At 50.5% G+C, this 20,245-nt stretch overlaps 1 protein-coding gene across 1 annotated transcript in view; it reads left to right on the plus strand.

Moving 5' to 3' along the window:
- Nucleotides 1-20,245, plus strand: part of dock1 (dedicator of cytokinesis 1) — a 186,649-nt gene that overhangs the window by 135,782 nt on the left and 30,622 nt on the right. The window contains exons 30-37 of the mRNA XM_079757227.1: nt 3,081-3,159; nt 4,920-5,020; nt 9,215-9,273; nt 10,782-10,930; nt 14,708-14,793; nt 15,545-15,701; nt 16,988-17,028; nt 18,873-18,963. Coding sequence (XP_079613353.1) covers nt 3,081-3,159; nt 4,920-5,020; nt 9,215-9,273; nt 10,782-10,930; nt 14,708-14,793; nt 15,545-15,701; nt 16,988-17,028; nt 18,873-18,963 — 763 coding nt within the window. The remainder of the gene's footprint in view (nt 1-3,080; nt 3,160-4,919; nt 5,021-9,214; nt 9,274-10,781; nt 10,931-14,707; nt 14,794-15,544; nt 15,702-16,987; nt 17,029-18,872; nt 18,964-20,245) is intronic.

The raw sequence follows: 20,245 nt of genomic DNA on the forward strand, positions 1-20,245 counted from the left end.
GCGTCCGGAGTGGCTGTGGTCGGGGTCTCGTGTTGCGTTGAAGGTCATCCAAGCAGAACACAGGAGAACTCATCACTCTGAAAACATTGGACTGGAATTGAGAGGCAATTCCCCATAACATTTTCTTGAGTTCCTCTAGGATAGATATCTACTGGTCCCTTTTAATGTGCTCTGACAAAGTAAAAAAAATGTCCATCCTTTTTTAAAGCCGTAAATTCCACACTAGTGTCAGAGGCAGAGCGGATAATGATGCTGAGTCTCATTATGTTGCCCCAGTGGGACGGGGAGATGGTGGCCATCCAGGATCAGCTTGTGTCAGTGCTGTACCCCAGCAGCTACAGTGGTACAACCTCTTAACAGACCGGGGCGGTGGACGGGAACGCATTTCACCATTTCACCATCTCCCACCCTGGGCTCACGGAGCCCAGGGTGGGAGACCCTGGGCATCCAGCCCTGTTAAGCGTCACTTAGCCCCGACCCGGGCTACCGGCTTTGGTGACTCTCTGAACGTAACGCAAACGTAGCCGGCACGCGGGATATCACGCTGAGCGTTGGGCGCTTCAGAGCTTCCGCCGCAGTTCGTTGCCAGGGACCTCGGCAACAGCAGGTGAGCCACGACGACGGTGGTGATTCCCCTCCTCGGTCGGGACTGATGCTGTTGTTTCAAAGGGAGGGAATCCCCTCCACCCTCCTTCAGAGACTCTCCCTCTCCCTCTCTCTCTCTCTCGCTCTCTCTCTCTCTCTCTCTCTCTCTCTCGGTCTCCCCCCCTCCCTCCCCCAGCCTTTCTGCTAGTACCAGTGAGGCGATGTTTTTCTGGGGGCGCTCTCGCTGCATTATAAAAACCATAAAGACGGACCCCGGTAGTGTTGTGAATAGCGCGCCCCCGCAGCCAGGCTCTTCAAGCCGGGGCCGGGGCCCAGAGAATGTAGCCGTGTGATCAGCTGCCAGGCTCCATTACACGGCTCCTGCGTCTTAATTCTGGGCCGAGCTGCCCAGGTGGCAGAACGCTCTTGTCCTTGATTCACCTTGCCATAATTCATCACGCTCCGCGGACCGCCCGGCCCCGGGCCCCTGTCTCGTGTGTTTACCCTGGCCCCGTGTGACGGGGAGCGATGGGAGGGTGTCACCCAGCCGGAGACACGCGGCGCCGTCCGGGCCGGAGGATATGAGCCTCAGCGAGAGGCACGACCTGATTGTTTCTTTGTTAAGACAAGCTAAGCTTATTAGGTACGCCGCTGAAGCCTGTCCCACACACACACATGGACATACACACACGCAGGCGCAGGCTCACACACACAGGGAGATATACATGTGCACACGCACACACACAGGGAGTAACACACACACACACACACACACATGCGCACGCACACACACACACACAGGGACACAGAAATGCGCGCACACACACACACACACACACAGGAAAACAGAACAATACACACACACACACACACAGACTAAGTTATATTGTTCCTTTAATCAGGGATGAATTTTATATCAGTGCGGGCCTTATACTTTGTAAGCAGCAATCATAACTCCCCACTAAAAGCTTCACACCACTTAAGTTATTAACTTTCCATTCTGAAATGTTGAAATGCATTAACCCGTTCTTAGTTTCATCTGCTCCTCGCCACCACAGACTCCTGCTGCTCCTTATTAGAGCTCTCCTGGTTCTCCTTATTAGAGCTCTCCCAGTAAGAGCTCTCCCAGTGTTCCCAGTCCTCATTAGAGCTCTCCCAGTGCTCCTGGTTCTCCTCATTAGAGCTCTCCCAGTGTTCCCAGTCCTCCTCATTAGAGCTCTCCCAGTCGGTCCTCCTCCACCAGGCCACGCTCTGTCACAGTGAGGCTCGTGGGCGTTCACACTCAACTTTTTTCCTTTTCCCTGACGCTCATTTAAAACCCAAATTAAATCACTTGATGTAAAACCACTTAGTCAGGTTTTGTGGTTTCACTCATTTGGTGTGCATAGGGAAATAATAAACGTCTGCGGACATCGGTACATTTTATGTGAAGAGACCATTTGCAGTGTGAAACACAGCCGGTGAAGATAGGCAAGATCATTTTGCGTTTTTAAAGTGTACTATTAGATTTATTCAGTAGCTCTCATCCCCTTAGAAATGTAATATAGCCAGAGAATGTACATGAACAATCTCACATACTCAACAGGTATTATTCAACTAAAAGTCCTATCATATATACATGCCCTGCTCACCAATCTCTCTTTTAATATTTGGTTTCTGAAGGCTGCTGTCAGATCACTCTTTCGTGTCGCTGATAGATGAACATGTGACCTTTCTCCAGCATTGCCTTCGTTGTTCTCCCCATCCTCTCCAAACCCAGCCTCCCTTTCCGTTATCACGTCGGGATCACAAAGACCAGATGAATGTGGAACTTCCACTGAGTAAAATTCAGGAAGGCGTGATACCACAAGCCAATAAGAGGTCTGACGCTGAAGGCATGAAAAAGTAATCCACCTGAATAAAAAGTTGAATGATCAACTGAAAAGCCGGTGTCCTCCAACTTACATGAACAGCAGTGACAGATGACTACCATCGATGGAAACAATTCCATTGTTGCCAGAAAGCGATGAATAAAGTTGCTATCTATAGCCGAATGAGGTTACACAATGGGGCTTGTGCCTATGGTCCGCTCTCTCATTGGCAATATTGTGAATATAATGAACTCTCTTGGCAGCGACACTGTTAATCGCTTATTATATATTTTGATTAGCCTGGCTCCGCCCGCCTTAGTACTTCCGCTCAATTCTGAATTTCCCTTCAGTACTAGGTCTGGATCTGCGATGTGTTAGTGGGTTTTCTCCCGCTAAATTTTCCGCGTCCAATCAGCGAACAGAGGGAGTGGCGGAGATCAATGACGTTAAAGTCAGCTCTCGTTGACGGACATCGTCACGCACGGTGCTTGGTTTGTCTACAGCCTGCGCGCAACGTTATCAACACGCAGCCCTCCCTCATCCCTCGTCTGGTCTGCTGTCCTGGCAGGAACCCAGACGGGCCGTAACCTCGTCCCAAAGGGAGGTTTGTAATATTGATGAGCGTCGTTCCTCTTGTCATTCCAGAGTGTTCCTGCGGGCCATCAACCAGTATGCGGCCGTGCTGAACAAGAAGTTCCTGGACCAGACCAACTTTGAGCTGCAGGTGAGAGATTCAGCTGATGGAGGTCTGGTTTCATGTCCTCTTTGGCTCCATCAGGTGAGTCATGGAGCTGATGGAGGTCTGGCTTCATGTAACTGCTTGGATTCATTGCCATGGCGACAACTTTATAGCATTCTTTTAGAGGAGCAAGGTGTTAAGATATTGTTGATTCGAGTCGGACGCCGCCAAAAGCAAGATATTGTATAAGGGGTACAATATCATCGACAAGATTGATATTGAAAGGTTATATATTTGCAAACCCAAGTCGATCACAAATCTGGTCTGAAAAAACAACAACAATCCATTCACACATCGTGTCACCACACGTAGAAACGTGATGATGAACGTGTGCTTCACGTTCATCATCAAGCAGATCCCCCCCATCATCAAGCAGATCCCCCCCATCATCAAGTTCACACTTCACTGGCAGTGAAGTGCTGTGATAGGTCAGATTGTGTAGGTCAGCTTCACACTTTGGTCCACCAATAGGGTGTGTGGTGTTGAGTTTGGCCTGGCTGGGCGACCAGGGATAAAGATATCTCAGCCAGCTCGTGGTGAATGGATCCAGAAAGGAGATGGGGCGGTGAGGAGGCTGTAGCAGGCTTTGTGTTCCCCGCTATCTCGGAGGCCGGATCTGTCAAACGGCCCATTTAAACGTTCACACTGAGTCGTTGTCGGACATTGTGGGCCCAGAAAAAGAAAGCGGCAGAGGGGAAAAGGAGAGAATAGAAATCGCTGAAAAAGGTATTTGCATAAAATATGTCAAGAGGGAACATAAATTACCGTGTAATAGCCGGCAATTAGATTTGCATTTCACGATTATTTAATCTGCTGCTCAGAATAGCAATGGCTTCCTTTGCTCTCATTGTTGAAAATGGGGCAGATGTTAAACCAGTGAAACAATCCGTCTGTTTCAATGGCCTTGGATCACGAAGCATTGGAGGATTAATGAAATGTCAAGAAGCATGATGTGTTAATGCATTTCTACATGAATTCCTCTTCCTTCATTCCATAAAGAGCTGTCTCTGGTCTGCCGTTACACGTTGTGTAACGGCATAAGGAATTCGTCTGACTTTTGTTAAAGAAAAGTTTTTCAGAGGGAAAACAGGCTGAAGTTAACAGAGGAGACGGGGAAAGGTGTTACTTTAGGTGGTGTTGCTTTAGATTGGGATGCAACGAAAAGCATCGAAACAAACAAATATTATGACGTATTGATATGTTTTGGCCTCCTTTGTTGAATCGCTCAATCGATGATGCTAATGAATCACCAAGTTGAAAAGGTTAACATTAAAAGGTTTTTATTCTGCTTGTTTGTTGCAATTTCAAAGAAACCCAAGTTCGGTCTGAAATGACCAATCCTTTTACATTTGTATTTTCACAAATACATAAACAACTAAAATCACGATTGAAACCGAAAGCACTGGTTCAGCCTGTCTTGTCTGCCTGCTAGCATCCGCCTGTGAGTGCCTGTCTCTATCCCCAGACTGTGTCACTAAGTTGCTCTATTGTCAAAGAGTGCTTTTTATTTTCGGTCCGCTACTGAGGTCAGGTAATGCCACTTCTTACTTTCTGTTTGAACTAAAATAAAAATGCAATGAGCACTTCTTTGTCCCTCTCTCTCCTGCTTGCTGTCTCCCTCTCTCTCCCTCTCGCTCCCCTTTCGCTGTCTCCCTCTCTCTCTCCTGCTTGCTGTCTTCCACTTCTCTCTACTGTTATCTCTCTCTCTCTCTCTCTCTCTCTCTCTCTCTCTCTCTCTCTCTCAGCTGTGGAACAACTACTTCCATCTGGCCGTGGCATACCTCACCCAGGAGTCCCTGCAGCTGGAGAACTTCTCCAGCGACAAGAGAGCCAAGATCTTCCACAAGTGAGTACCCATGTCTCCTCATTAAATGCACGTTCCTCCTGGGTCTACCGCCGTGGTGGTCAGGGGGTTGACCCTCAGCCAGAAGCGTGGTGGTCCAATCAAGAGGGAGCTTTTATTCACCAAGAAAGAATATCTACTTTGTTACTTATACTTTGGTAATGTATTTCTGCTAAGAAGAAGAAACAAACATAACGAAAGAAATCCCTGCCAAAACAAACACGGGTTAAATATGAAATCAACCTACTAATTAAGTCCCGGCAAACCGACCTGATAGAAAGATGTATCAAATCAGTCTTTCACTGCAGCTGTATTTATAAAGGCCGGGTACCAATTTACTTAAAAGCTTTTTTGTCATAGCAATCAATAAATCAAATGGTCCAAACGAAATATAGAAACAAGTCTGGTGTCTGTTGCTGTGGCAGGCCTGTAATAAGCTTGTCCAAACATTTCATTCAGCCTGAATGATTTGATGTCCTGTCTGTCTGTCTGTCTACCCGGCTACCTCTGAGTCTTCCACAATGCTGAACAGACCATGGGTAGACCCATTGAGGGTGTTCAGCAGACGCTTGCGGGAGGGTAAGGGGTGAGGCTATACAGAGTCTAGGTGAAGTCTGAAAAAGTGAGTCTTAAGTCTTTTGCGGAAGCCGGAACTTGTTCTGGGGGAGTGGCTATTCATTTGTTCTGAGGGAGTGGCTAGTCGATTGTTCTGGGGGAGAGGCTCGTCACTTGTTTTGGGGTTTTGGCTAGTCACTGGTTTTGGGGGAGTGGCTCGTCACTGGTTTTGGGGGAGTGGCTAGTCACTTGATTTGGCAAAGTGGCTAGTCACTAGTTCCGGGGGAGTGGCTACATCTACGTCTGTCTTTAGAGTCTGGTGGCCGGAGCCAAACGTGTAAAAGCTTCCTGGGCAGGGGGATGAAGAACTAGGAAACAGGAGGCCTCGTCCTCCTAAGAGGGTGTTGTGACCGTCCTCTCGTTCGGTGGCCATAGATCAGCCACGGCCCCCGCATGACAGACCAGAGTCCTCGTTGGCCCGCTGCTTTAACCCAGGTCTTGATCAACTCCCACACATACAGTCAGAGACACAGACACACACAGTTAGGCACACACGCACATAACACACACACACAGACACACACACATACACACACACACACACACATACACACACACACACAAATATACACATTTACACACACACACACACACAGAGTTAGGCACACACACACACATACACACACACACACACACACACACAAATATACACACACACACACACAGTTGGGCACACACACACATATATATATTTATATATATACACACACAGTTTCCCTCTGATACTGTATTCAGACCTTGGCTAGTCGTCAAGGGAGAGGAGAGGGGGGAGGTAGAGTAGGGAGAGGGGGGGAGTAAGGAGAGAGGATCCATGATGCCTGAGCTCCACGCTCCATCCCTCTCTTCCTCTTAGCTGTTGTAAAGTATTGGACCTGCCAGGCAGACTCTGCTTTCAGATGAGACTACGTCAGTAATGCTGGGGCACAGCAATTTTTTTTTTTCCCACTTAGGATTACGATCGTGCTAACTCTGTCTGTCTGTCTGTCTGTCTGTCTGTCTGTCTGTCTGTCTGTCTGTCTCTCTGTCTGTCTGTCTGTCTCTCTGTCTGTCTCTCTGTCTGTGTGTGTCCGCCAGTGGGAGAACAGGGTAGAAAGGAATAGCTTCCTAAGGATCCACAGTGTGTTTACTAGAGAGATCCCAAAATAAATACGGCACAACACATACTTCCCAAGCTAGTCGGCGCTAGCCTGAATCCGACGCAGACGCAGTTCAGAAACTGGGCGGTCCCCTTGAGACGGAACCGCGACTCGGCATCAAAGTGCATAATTCATCCCCTTTGCTGCGAGGGCATATCTAAATCAATTATAAACATCTGTGTGCTGTTTGAATCTTAAACGCGAGTCTAATCCCTGTTATTCTGCTTGTAGAAGCGAAGAGACATTTGCGAGTGTGCGCGTACTCATCACTTACTACATGCGTTCCTCCTCGGGGACTCGACGCCGAGCCTGAATGGAGAGGAGTCTTGGCGGGGTGTGAACTGAAGGATCGATGGGTCGTTTCTGGATCCCCTCGCGGTATCAATACCTCGGCCTGTCGGTGGATCGTTATGCAGTCCCCCCCCCCCCCCCCCCCAGACGTCAGCGCGTCCTTGAGGGATATCGGCATGACAATCGACTCAAGGTTTTCCATTTCATTTATTTATTCCTCCGTTCATTTTAGATGTTTTGCGAGCCGTCCAATCAGGTCCCCCGTTTGAGAACGATGGGAGGCAGCGTGCCCACCATCGTGCGCGGTTCTCACGGCAATATCCTGCGGTGTTGTGCAAAAATGTTTACGCTGAGAGAGCAATGTAATCCTTGTAATATACCATATTGAAATGGCATGGCCATGGGCTCACCGCACACTCCACCAACGACACACCGCCGAGACTATAAATCCACTTTTGTCCCCCTTGCTGGTGGCCAATCGCTCCCAGCCTGGAGCCCCCCCTCCTCTCCTGGCTCCATCAGTAGGCCGGGGGCCGGGCAAGGCGACGGAGCTGTCAGGGGGCCTCAGGTCGTTTATCTGTCAGGGCTCAGGGATGTGGCCTCTCTTTACGATGGCTCTTCCTCCTGCAGGAGCACATTTGTTCCCCGAGCTCCGCGCTCCGTCCCCCGACCTCAGCGGGCCGTTGTTAAGGTAGTGTAACACAGAGCGACCCCGTCTTCCTCACCCTCGTCTTTTTTCCCTTCGTGTTCTCCTTGTCTTCTCGACTGTGTTGTTCTCTCTCCTTCCTCTTCTCCGTCTCCGGTGCTGCCTCTTCATTGGTCCCTTGCGTGACTCGGGGGTTAGCATGGTGCTTGGCAGTGGGGCTCTTGGGGACCCAGAGCCCCATGGTGTTTTATGGTTAAGGCCAATTCTGTGGATGTTTATTCTTTGGAGACATTGGAGGTCTCAGGAAGCAGATCCCTCCATCCCCCCTCCACGTTGAACACCAAGGCACCTTGGAGTGATGGTTCCACCGGTTTCTGCACACACTTTTAGTTGTTCTATCAGGGTGGACTGTGGCTCAGGAGGTAGAGCGGGTTGGCTGGTCACCAGAAGGTTGCTAGTTCGATCCCTGGCTCCGCGAGTGTCAAAGTGTCCCTGGACAAGACGCCTCACCTTGAATGCTCCAGATGAGCTTGCCGGCGACTTCCATGGCTGACTCCGCCGTCGTTGTGTGAATGTGTGCATGATTGGGTGATTGTCAGGCAGTATTGTAAAGCGCTTTGAGTGGCCACTGGTTAGAAAAGTGCTGTATAAAATGCAGTCCATTTACCATCTGAAACACTTATGGTCCATATTTCCCTGTCGCTGCTCACTGGAAGTCCTTGACCTTGCTGGCTAAAGGTTCTTATTCGGTGAAAACAGACTCGGATGAGTATAAATCGCTTTAAATTCCCAGCATAAGAACAGGTTGGAATTTAAGTTAAAACGAGACCTACCAGACTCTCTATGGCATAGAACAGCTTGTGGACTGATCTCTACTTCATTTGAATCGGCCAGTTTTGCCAGGAAAATGGAAGGAAATTATGTCTAAGCACGGATAATAGCAAAGCCGCTCATAAAATATCCAATTATGTGAAACGCGTCTTAAAACTAAAGTCATATTTTAACCCGCCACCTGGACTACTTTGGAGGATAGCAAGCAACAAAGGCAGTCATAGATGTGAGTGGCAAACCTTTTTTTTATGAAATCCTCCTCTCGATATCCGATGAAGGCAGATTGAGAGGAAGGATGTGGAGCACGGTAACGGACTGCTTTGTTGAAAACGTTACCAATTAACCAATTACTTAAATTGCAAAACAAGCACATTTCGTTACTTGTTACAACGAAGAAGTAATAGGAGTACTCTTATGCGTTCCTATGTAGCGCATTCCCCCATCAGTGGTCCCAGACCATCTCACACTGCAGTGCTCTGACAGGCTGCAGTTCACTTACAGGCCAGTAATGAGAAGGAATTTCACATTCTTACACAGATGACCATGACCTAGCAATATATGTTTGATCATGAGTGTAGTGCAGATATGCAACTTTACAAATTCAGTTTGATATGCTTTTTACGCCGCATTGACGTAATTCTGTATATGTCCGTGATTAATAATGAATTTATCTTCCAGGTACCAGGACATGAGGCGACAGATCGGCTTTGAAATCCGGGATATGTGGTATAATCTGGGTAATTACCAATCGCACTTCGCAAGCTTAACAAGGCCTTTTTGTTTTGATGTTGTGCTTCTGTTACACGATACAGATTATTTACTGATGGAATATTTCCCTGCTTTTAATTACAGAGAAATCCACAAATAGATGACATGTGACAGGGATGTGTTCATTCAGTCTATTTCCTGTGCGTTCGCGTTCTTATGCATTTGCACTTGATCATGTGCAGCATATGCTGAGCTACCAATAGAGACCAAGGTGCTAATTAGCTTTATGAGCCGTCAGGGAACCTCTGCAGTAAAGGATCTTGAGAAAGTGTGTGTGGGTAAACACACGGTTTATAGATGTTTATGGAGGAGGCATATGTCATGTGATGTAAATATATTTGTAGACATTTGGAGAAATAAATTAATTTTCCTTTCTAGCAATTTTCTTTCTGTATTGACTCACAACTTGTGGTGATTCCTGTGTAGTGTAGTACTCAAAAAACAGGAAATAGAGGTAAACATAGTTTACACTGCACACTTAGAGTATGAAGGGACCATCTTGATTCCATCTTGTTTCTAAACACTAACTTGAGGGGGGGGATATACCTGAATATCATTAAGATCTCAGGTGAATGAGACCCAGGTGACTCAGACCCAGGTGACTCAGACCAGGTGACTCAGACCAGGTGACTCAGACCAGGTGACTCAGACCCAGGTGACTCAGACCAGGTGACTCAGACCAGGTGAATAACACCCAGGTGACTCAGACCAGGTGAATCAGACCAGGTGACTCAGACCAGGTGACTCAGACCAGGTGACTCAGACCAGGTGACTAAGACCCATGTGACTCAGACCAGGTGACTCAGACCCATGTGACTCAGACCAGGTGACTCAGACCAGGTGACTAAGACCAGGTGACTCAGACCAGGTGACTAAGACCCATGTGACTCAGACCAGGTGACTAAGACCAGGTGACTCAGACCAGGTGAATCAGACCAATGTGGATCAGACCAAGTGAATCAGACCAGGTGAATCAGACCAGGTGACTCAGACCAGGTGACTCAGACCAGGTGACTCAGACCAGGTGACTAAGACCAGGTGACTCAGACCAGGTGACCAAGACCCATGTGACTCAGACCAGGTGACTAAGACCAGGTGACTCAGACCAGGTGAATCAGACCAATGTGGATCAGACCAGGTGAATCAGACCAGGTGAATCAGACCAGGTGACTCAGACCAGGTGACTCAGACCAGGTGACTCAGACCAGGTGACTAAGACCAGGTGACTCAGACCAGGTGACTAAGACCCATGTGACTCAGACCAGGTGACTAAGACCAGGTGACTCAGACCAGGTGAATCAGACCAATGTGGATCAGACCAGGTGAATCAGACCAGGTGACTCAGACCAGGTGACTCAGACCAGGTGACTCAGACCAGGTGAATCAGACCAGGTAACAGACAGGACTTCCTTGCAGTGTCCTGCCTGTGTGTGTAGCAGCGTGCGCTGACCCCCCCCCCCCCTCTGTGTGCCCCCAGGTCCCCACAAGATCAAGTTCATCCCTGAGATGGTGGGGCCCATCCTGGAGATGACGCTGATCCCGGAGGTGGAGCTCCGCAAGGCCACCGTCCCCATCTTCTTCGACATGATGCAGTGCGAGTTCCACTTCACCTGCAGCTTCCAGAGGGTAACTGTGTGTGTGTGTGTGTGTGTGTGTGTGTCTTCCTTTGTGTTTTCCTGTGTGTGTCTTTGTTTTGGTCTGTATCTTCCTGTGTCTGTGTGTGTGTGAATGCGTGTGGATGTGTGTTTTTGGATGTGTGTTGTATGTGTGTGTGTGTTTTTCCTTTGTGTTGTGTGTGTGTGTATGTGTTTTTCCTTTGTGTGTGTGTGTGTGTGTGTGTTTTTTTCCTTTGTGTTGTGTGTGCGTGGAGGGTGGGGGTCCTCTGTGTTTGTCCGTTTGTGTGTGTGTTTTACTCTGTATTTGTGTGGGTCAGTCTGTGTGTTTGCCTCTGTTAGCGTCGGTGTGTGCGTGTTAGTGTTTGCTTGTCTGTACATGTGTGTGTGTTTGCTTGTGTATGTGTTTTCTATTGTGTGTCTTTTCCCCTGTCTAAATCCTCCACTGACTGGGGGGGAGAAGGGAGAAACAGTGAGGAGGGGAAGGGAAGACAGTGTGAGACAGAGAGAGGATAAGTTTCCAGAGCCGTGAGCGTGTAATGCTGCAAATCCCATTTTCCCACACTGTTGTTACTGTACCAACAGACGGCGTAAGTGGGACTTAATGTTATGCCTTGTTACAGCACAAAATCAAGCCTTTGTGTTTCTGTGTGTGTGTGTGTATGTGTGTGTGTCTAGCTGTGCTTGGGTGTGTGTGTGTGTGTGTGTGCTTGTTTGTCTCTATCGGTTTTGCGTGCGTGCGCGCTTGTGTGTGTGTTTCTAACTGTGTGTGTGTGTGTCTATCTGGGCTTGTGTGTGCGTGTGTGTGTATCTGTGTGTGTGTGTGTCTGTCTATCCGCGTGTGCGTGTTTGCGTGTGCATACAATGAGTTTATCCAATTCTCCAGTGCTACACAGTGTGTGGCGCTCCCCTGCCACTTGGCAGCTCATTGTTGTGTCGGGGGTGCTGAGGAACAGCAATCGGTTGTTTCTCTGTTTAGTGAGGTGTTTGGAGGAGGAGTAGAGAGAGCTCTACTAGTGAGGTGTTTGGAGGAGGAGGGGAGAGAGCTCTACTAGTGAGGTATTTGGAGTAGGAGGGGAGAGAGCTCTACTAGTGAGGTGTTTGGAGGAGGAGGGGAGAGAGCTCTACTAGTGAGGTGTCTGGAGGGGAGAGAGCTCTACTAGTGAGGTGTTTGGAAGAGGAGGGGAGAGAGCTCTACTAGTGAGGTGTTTGGAGGAGGGGAGAGAGCTCTACTAGTGAGGTGTCTGGAGGGGAGAGAGCTCTACTAGTGAGGTGTTTGGAGGAGGGGAGAGAGCTCTACTAGTGCGGTGTTTGGAGGGGAGAGAGCTCTACTAGTGAGGTGTTTGGAGGGGAGAGAGCTCTACTAGTGAGGTGTCTGGAGGGGAGAGAGCTCTACTAGTGAGGTGTTTGTGTGGTGGAGGGGAGAGAGCTCTACTAGTGAGGTGTTTGGAGGGGAGAGAGCTCTACTAGTGAGGTGTCTGGATGCGAGAGAGCTCTACTAGTGAGGTGTTTGGAGGAGGAGAGAGCTCTACTAGTGAGGTGTCTGGAGGGGAGAGAGCTCTACTAGTGAGGTGTTTGGAGGAGGAGAGAGCTCTACTAGTGAGGTGTCTGGAGGGGAGAGAGCTCTACTAGTGAGGTGTTTGGAGGAGGAGAGAGCTCTACTTGTGAGGTGTCTGGAGAAGGGGAGAGAGCTCTTCTAGTGAGGTGTCTGGAGGGGAGAGAGCTCTACTAGTCAGGTGTCTGGAGGGGAGAGAGCTCTACTAGTGAGGTGTCTGGAGGAGGAGGGGAGAGAGCTCTACTAGTGAGGTGTCTGGAGGAGGAGGGGAGAGAGCTCTACTAGTGAGGTGTTTGGAGGGGAGAGAGCTCTACTAGTGAGGTGTCTGGATGCGAGAGAGCTCTACTAGTGAGGTGTTTGGAGGAGGAGAGAGCTCTACTAGTGAGCTGTTTGGAGGGGAGAGAGCTCTACTAGTGAGCTGTTTGGAGGAGGGGAGAGAGCTCTACTAGTGAGGTGTTTGGAGGGGAGAGAGCTCTACTAGTGAGGTGTCTGGAGGAGGAGGGGAGAGAGCTCTACTAGTGAGGTGTCTGGAGGAGGAGGGGAGAGAGCTCTACTAGTGAGGTGTTTGGAGGGGAGAGAGCTCTACTAGTGAGGTGTCTGGATGCGAGAGAGCTCTACTAGTGAGGTGTTTGGAGGAGGAGAGAGCTCTACTAGTGAGCTGTTTGGAGGGGAGAGAGCTCTACTAGTGAGCTGTTTGGAGGAGGGGAGAGAGCTCTACTAGTGAGGTGTTTGGAGGGGAGAGAGCTCTTACTAGTGAGGTGTCTGGATGCGAGAGAGCTCTACTAGTGAGGTGTTTGGAGGAGGAGAGAGCTCTACTAGTGAGGTGTCTGGAGGGGAGAGAGCTCTACTAGTGAGGTGTTTGGAGGCGGAGAGAGCTCTACTAGTGAGGTGTCTGGAGGGGAGAGAGCTCTACTAGTGAGGTTTTTGGAGGAGGAGAGAGATCTACTTGTGAGGTGTCTGGAGAAGGGGAGAGAGCTCTTCTAGTGAGGTGTCTGGAGGGGAGAGAGCTCTACTAGTGAGGTGTCTGGAGGGGAGAGAGCTCTACTAGTGAGGTGTTTGGAGGAGGAGGGGAGAGAGCTCTACTAGTGAGGTGTCTGGAGGAGGAGGGGAGAGAGCTCTACTAGTGAGGTGTCTGGAGGAGGAGGGGAGAGAGCTCTACTAGTGAGGTGTCTGGAGGAGGAGGGGAGAGAGCTCTACTAGTGAGGTGTCTGGAGGGGAGAGAGCTCTACTAGTGAGGTGTTTGGAGGGGAGAGAGCTCTACTAGTGAGGTGTCTGGAGGGGAGAGAGCTCTACTAGTGAGGTCTCTTGAGGGGGAGAGAGCTCTACTAGTGAGGGGGCTCCCGTAGAGAGCAGCAGCAGCTGTAGCTCTACCAGCCACGGGGCCTTCCTTTGGATGCTCTCCGTCCGTAGTGCACCCTCCTCCTGGTGGAGGCACCACTGCCTCCCCTGGGTGGCGGCACCACCTCCCCCGGCCCAGTGGCACTTGGGCGACCAGTCCATTCTCTGCCCTCCCTCATTCTCCGCCAAGCCTCTGTGAAAATGTGATCAATTTCACTTTGGCCTGACCCCGTTTTGTACGGTAAGCCGGCCATATTCCCTCGGCTGGCCCTCCCCCTCCTCCACCTCCTCCACCTTCTCCACCCTCCTCTCCCCTCCATCCGCAGTGTAAATCTGCAGCTTAGCAGGGCGAAGCGCTCACATCTTCTCTCTATTGGTCAAGGTCTCTTTATCTCGCTTCTCTCTCCCCATCGCACTCTCACACTTTCTACACTCCTTTCTCTCCCTCTTTACTCTCCGCTCTCTCTTTCTCTCTCCCTCTCTACAGTCCTCTCTCTCACTATCTAAACTCCTCTCTTCTTGCTCTGTCTATTTCTCTCCTCCCTCTCTCCACTCCCCCCCATCCTGTTGTCAGGGCCCATCCAGGAGTGTATATAGAGAATGAGTTAAAGAAGTTAATGTGTCGTGTCTTCTTGTTACCGGCACGCTCGCCTTCACAGTAATATGAAACATGTTGTCGCAAACAAACTGGGAGGCTCGCTGCCGAGGGGGGGAGAGAGACAGGGGGGAGGGAGGGAGGAGAGAGGTGTATGGTGAGAGGAAGGGAGGGAGGGAGGGAGAAGTAAAAGGAGAGGGGTGGAGGGAGGGAGAGAGATGGGCGGGGAGAGGGGTAGGGGGAGGCAGCAGGAGAGCGAGAGGTTTGTAACGATGTCTGTCTGTGCTCTCGGTGTTCCTCAGTTTGAGAGTGAGATCATCACCAAGCTGGATCACGAGGTGGAGGGTGGCCGTGGCGACGAGCAGTACAAGCTGCTCTTCCAGAAGATGTGAGTGATGCCCCCCCCCCCCCACACACACACACACACATCACACACCCGTGCTCTAGTGTGATCAGATGTTGCACTTCAGCACCCCACCCAAAAATAATCACAGAAACACGCGCAATCAAGTGACTGTTTCCCTCACACATTTGGTCGCACTTGGGTATTTCGCGTGCGTGTGTGTGTGTGTGTGTGTGTGTGTGTGTGTGTGTGTGTGTGTGTGTGTGTGTGTGTGTGTGTGTGTGTGCGTGCGCGTGTAGACTGCAACCTCAGAAAAGCTGGAGAAGTTTTCTGTTAATGTACCAACCTCTGAACGTCACCCCTCTCTACCTCTCTCTCTCGGTCTGTCACTGGACCCCTGCACCCCTCCCTCTCCTCCACCCTTCCCTCTCCTCCACCCCTCCCTCTCCTCCACCCCTCCCTCTCCTCCTCCAACCCTCCCTTTCCTCCTCCACCCCTCCCTCTCCTCCACCCCTCCCTCTCCTCCACCCCTCCCTCTCCTCCACCCCTCCCTCTCCTCCTCCACCCCTCCCTCTCCTCCTCCATCCCTCCTCCTCCACCCCTCCCCCTCCTCCACCCCTCCCTCTCCTCCTCCACCCTTCCCCCTCCTCCTCCACCCCTCCCTCTCCTCCTCCACTCCTCCCTCTCCTCCTCCACCCCTCCCCCTCCTCCTCCACCCCTCCCTCTCCTCCTCCACCCCTCCCTCTCCTCCACCCCTCCCCCCCTCCACCCTCCCCCCTCCCCCTCCTCCCCCCAGCCTGCTGGAGCACTGCAGGAAGCACAAGTACCTGGCCAAGTCGGGTGCGGACTTCGTGGGTCTGGTGGTTCGGCTGCTGGAGCGACTCCTGGACTACAGGACCATCATGCACGACGAGAACAAGGAGAACCGCATGAGCTGCACCGTCAACGTGCTGGTGAGACGCACGCACGCACGCACTCACGCACGCACGCACACACAAACACAGCCACACAAGCACACACACACACACACACACACACACACACAAACATGCACATATGCACACACACAAACACACACACACGCACGCACATATGCACACACACACACAAACACGCACATATGCACACACACACACACTAAGACACGCACATATGCACACACACGTGCACACAAACATACACACACACACACACACACACAGCCACACACACACACAAACACAGCCACACACGCCTACACACACCAAACACCCACCAAACACACACACACACACACAGCAACCAGCTTCACATTGCAACATAAAAACAACACCCAGATCTATTGTTTTGTTCTCCTCACCCACACCCTCACTCGCACACCTCGTGTACTTCTGTTGTGTAGTCAGCTAAATATTTCCCCTGTGTCTGTGTGTGTGATGTCTGTGTGCTTGTGCGATCGTTGTGTTGTCATCGACGCGCGCACACCACACCTTCCACGAGTGGCGCAGCGGTCTCCGACAGACCTCATAATGTACCACCGTGAGGGGGGGTGGCGGCGGACACAAACAGCGGCTGTTATATCGACGCGCGGTGCCGTCCGCGGCGCCCGGCTCTGTCAGTCGACTTCCTCTGACAAGCCCCCCCCCAACTCCCCCCCCCCGCCGAAACAATAGCAGAGGGGCCGCCCTGTCAGAATACATTAGAGCCTTATCGCAGGGGCCCGCCTAGGAGCCAGCCCTCTTTTGTCGAATGGCATTTCAGCCGGGAGTGGCCAAATGTCAGAGCTCCCCGTCCCGGCCTGCCCGGGCGCCGATAGACCTGGGCGCCGATAGACCCGCAGAGGGGCGCGGCCCGCCATTGTTGTGTCGGGCGTTCGGTCCGTCCCCCTGAAGGGCGGGGGGCGGGGGACGTGTGGACAGCCCACCGCCGTCCCACTCATCCCCGCTGATGTGTTTGTGCGTGTGTGTGAATGCATGAATGTACGTGAATGGGTTGGTTGGTGGCTTGGAGAGGGTGTCGTCATGATTCATCGTGGATCATGACGATGGTGACTAAGAACTTTACATAATCACAATTAGTTTTTGACTATTATGGTAACCTATCTTTGTGGAAACACCCACCTGTGTTATAAAGGTTCTCTCCATCTATAGTTCTATTCTGTTACACCGGTTCTATGTTGTTATGGTTCTATGTTATAAAGGTTCTATGTGGATGTGGTTCTATGTTATAACGGTTCTACGGTCTGTTTGTCCCACTGTAGAACTTCTACAAGGAGATCGAGAGAGAGGAGATGTACATCAGGTAAGGCCCTGCATGCTGACAGGGACGTGAGGGTATTGACTGCCAGGCCTGTCACAATAAATCACTTAGTTGGACTTTATATCGTCTTGGAAATAATTACTATAAACCATCTTGATGTCACTGATATAATAAGAATCGCGCCAGCGAAAAAGACAGATGGACTCAGCCCTCCACCCCATAAAGCCATTCAGGAGAACTGCTGCCCCGCGGATCCACCAGAACATCCTTTGTGTTGAGAGGATTTAGAGTTTCACTTTTTAATCAAAGTCTGAAATAGGGTAGCGAATGGAAGCTCTCGGATGAGGGGATTATGATCAGCGGCAGCGCATTCTTTAATACAGCCGTGTTTTGAAGAAATTAGTTTCTGAGGTTGTTTCCCTGTTTGATTACTAGAAGTAGGCTAACACTCTTTTGGGGAAAGTTGTTTTCCAAATTGAAAGTGGTGCAACTCAACTGCACATTGTTGTTGTCAAAAGCAAACGATGTTCACGTGAATAAGTAAACATTGGCTTGTGGTGCCGACTGCTATGGGATTCATGATGTACCAGATGGCGATAATGCTAGGTCTAAGATTGTCGTTTACCGCTATGGATGCTATAAGACTGTTTGTCAAAGAAAAAACGAATTCATTTGCAGGCAAGAGCTGTCACAAAATGTTCGTTTCAAATATCGCAGTCCCATCTAGATCCATGGTTTTTAATCATTATATTGACAAAGGAAATTGAAGCAAACAATCACCTTCAGCGTAAAAGGACCGTTATGAAACTGATTTCATATATCAGTCAATAAAGTTATTATCATGACCTAGTTGCACTTCAAAATGGAAGTGATGTTGTATTATTGACTTCCTAAACCAACCCTCCAGGTTGGGCACAATCAAGTACAATTTCAGTGGATCCAGTTCGTTTGCTTGCTTCCATGGCTGCAGAACGCTGTGTTTGTGTCCCAATTATTTTCATACCTGGCAACCCGGGCTACTTGAACCATAGTGAATCACAGCACACAGGCCAAAACAAACAAACAGACAAACAAACGATTCAACCCAGAACAGACGAAAAGTCGAAAAAAAGTCAAAGGAGAATCTACAGGCTGTAGCGTTGTTGTGAGAGAAGCCAGTACAACGATTTTTGATTACCTCATCTCTGATGACGTATTGTCGTCATATTAGGATTTAGTACAGTCCATTGGCATCATGCGGCTCCTTTAATGTTAATCCATCAGGTAGTGCGTGTATCTCCACTGGGCCCCGGGCGGTTTGAGAGCGGCTGTGTTAGGAGCGGACCGGGCACCAAGACTTGGTTCAAGTCTGCCGACCTCCCATTGGCTGAGAGACCCAAGTGCCTGTGTCAACCCCACCCCCTCCCCTACCTGTTAATTGGGTTTTTCGGATGCAACCGTTTTTTTATTTGGTTCGACGTAAGCGAACATCGCGGCTTCGCCCGGTCGCCCCCGGTCTGAGTCTCCATCTGCTCGGCGGATTGGAGCTGAGCAGATGCTGCCTCTTCGCTCGGCATGAGTTAATAGGAGGAGGAGGAGGAGGAGAGAGGGAGCGTTCCAGGCAGCACGTCTTGCTTAGCGTATCCTCTGTTGTCTCTTGAGTTAATGTCAGAGCACCATATTGAGACGTTTCCTCCAGACAGACGGGTACCCTCTAAAACACCCTGGCAGCGGCTTCCGCGACATCCTTGACGCGGCTCCAAAAGTAGTGAATAACGATGATGTGATAAATACATCCCAGATCCTCGTTTTGTGGGGTGTTTTTGATGGCGTTACGATCGACCCCCTGCCGGTCCACAGTCATGGAGTTTAGGAACACCTTTGGAATGACCTTTACATTCTTCCAGGTACCTGTACAAGCTGTGCGACCTCCACAAAGAGTGTGACAACTACACTGAGGCGGCCTTCACCCTGCTGCTGCACGCCAAGCTGCTCAAGGTACACGCACGCACACACACGCACATAGACACACAAAGACACATGCAAATACACCGTTACAAGCATACACAGACGCATATACACAAACACCCCACCCCCGGTGTGTCGTGACGCTCTTTAAATCCAGAGCGCGGTGCACTCAGACTCGTCCTTAAGAGAGCGCCGTGTGATTTACCGTCACCCCGAACACCGGCCAACACTAATTAATTATTCTGCAGATAAATAAAAGGTGAAACCAGAAAGGGGTCCGGGGAGGACAGTGTGCCTGGGGTGGGCTGCCCAGTGCATTAAGCAGAGTGGCTTCACAGCAGCCCCGTGGACAAGGCGTTGTGAGGGATCAGCACTTTAGTTCGGCCTGTGGGTCCCCTTTCGCCCGCCAAATGGGTTCGTCTTCCCCGTTTTAACCGTGTCACTGCCGCCGCCTGGCGTCATCCGATCAACAGGCAGAGCCTGCCCCCACCCCCCTCTCAGCAGCCCTTTCTCTCTTCATGTCCTGGCAGCAAAGTGAACCGCCGTTATTTTCCGCCGTTATTTCCCACCCTCCACTTCCTGTTGTGCCTCACTCCGTGCTGCATGTGTCAGAATGCTTTCTGTTGGCCTGACCCTCCTGGCGGACATCTTGGTTCTTAACGCAAGCCGGGGCGGGCGAACTCAGGGAACCAACATGGCCGACTGGGCAGTAAGGCCCGTTGGCTGTGCAGACGTCTGGTTTTTGGACCGAATGTTTTTCGTGCCAACCGGTCGTGAAGCTGCTCTACCGAGTCAACGAGTAAAGAAACAAGACTACACTCTTTTTTACCAACACTCTTATTCCGATCTCAAAAATGTATAGCTCATAACTGATAAATCTGGGGGGGTCATAGCCAGTGCATGTCCACTATATTGGCTGTGGACAGCGTTTGTGTGTGTGTGTGTGTGTGTGTGTGGGTGTGTGAGATTCGATGTGTGTGCGCGTCACTCGGTGCCGTAGGGTTCTGATGCCCGACAGCAGACCTCAGCCGGAGGCTTCTTGTCCGCTGCGTCGACAGACTCTGAGTTGTTCCCCCCCCCCCCCCCCGAAGTCTGACCCGGACGGGGGGGGGGTGGGCGCACTTTAAAGAAATACATATTCCCCCGACCCTATGCCCTGAAGCCATTCAACCAATAGAATCACAGCGTGCCACCGCTCTTTTGGGTGTGTGTGCGTTTCAGAGTGTGTGTGTTTGTGTGTACTTGTGCTTGAGTGTGTGTATATTTGAGTGTGTGTTTGAGTGTTTGCTTGAGTGTGTGCTTAAGTGTATGT

The sequence above is a fragment of the Pollachius pollachius genome (assembly GCF_949987615.1).
Source record: "Pollachius pollachius genome assembly, chromosome: 19".
Classification (NCBI taxonomy): Eukaryota; Metazoa; Chordata; class Actinopteri; order Gadiformes; family Gadidae; genus Pollachius; species Pollachius pollachius.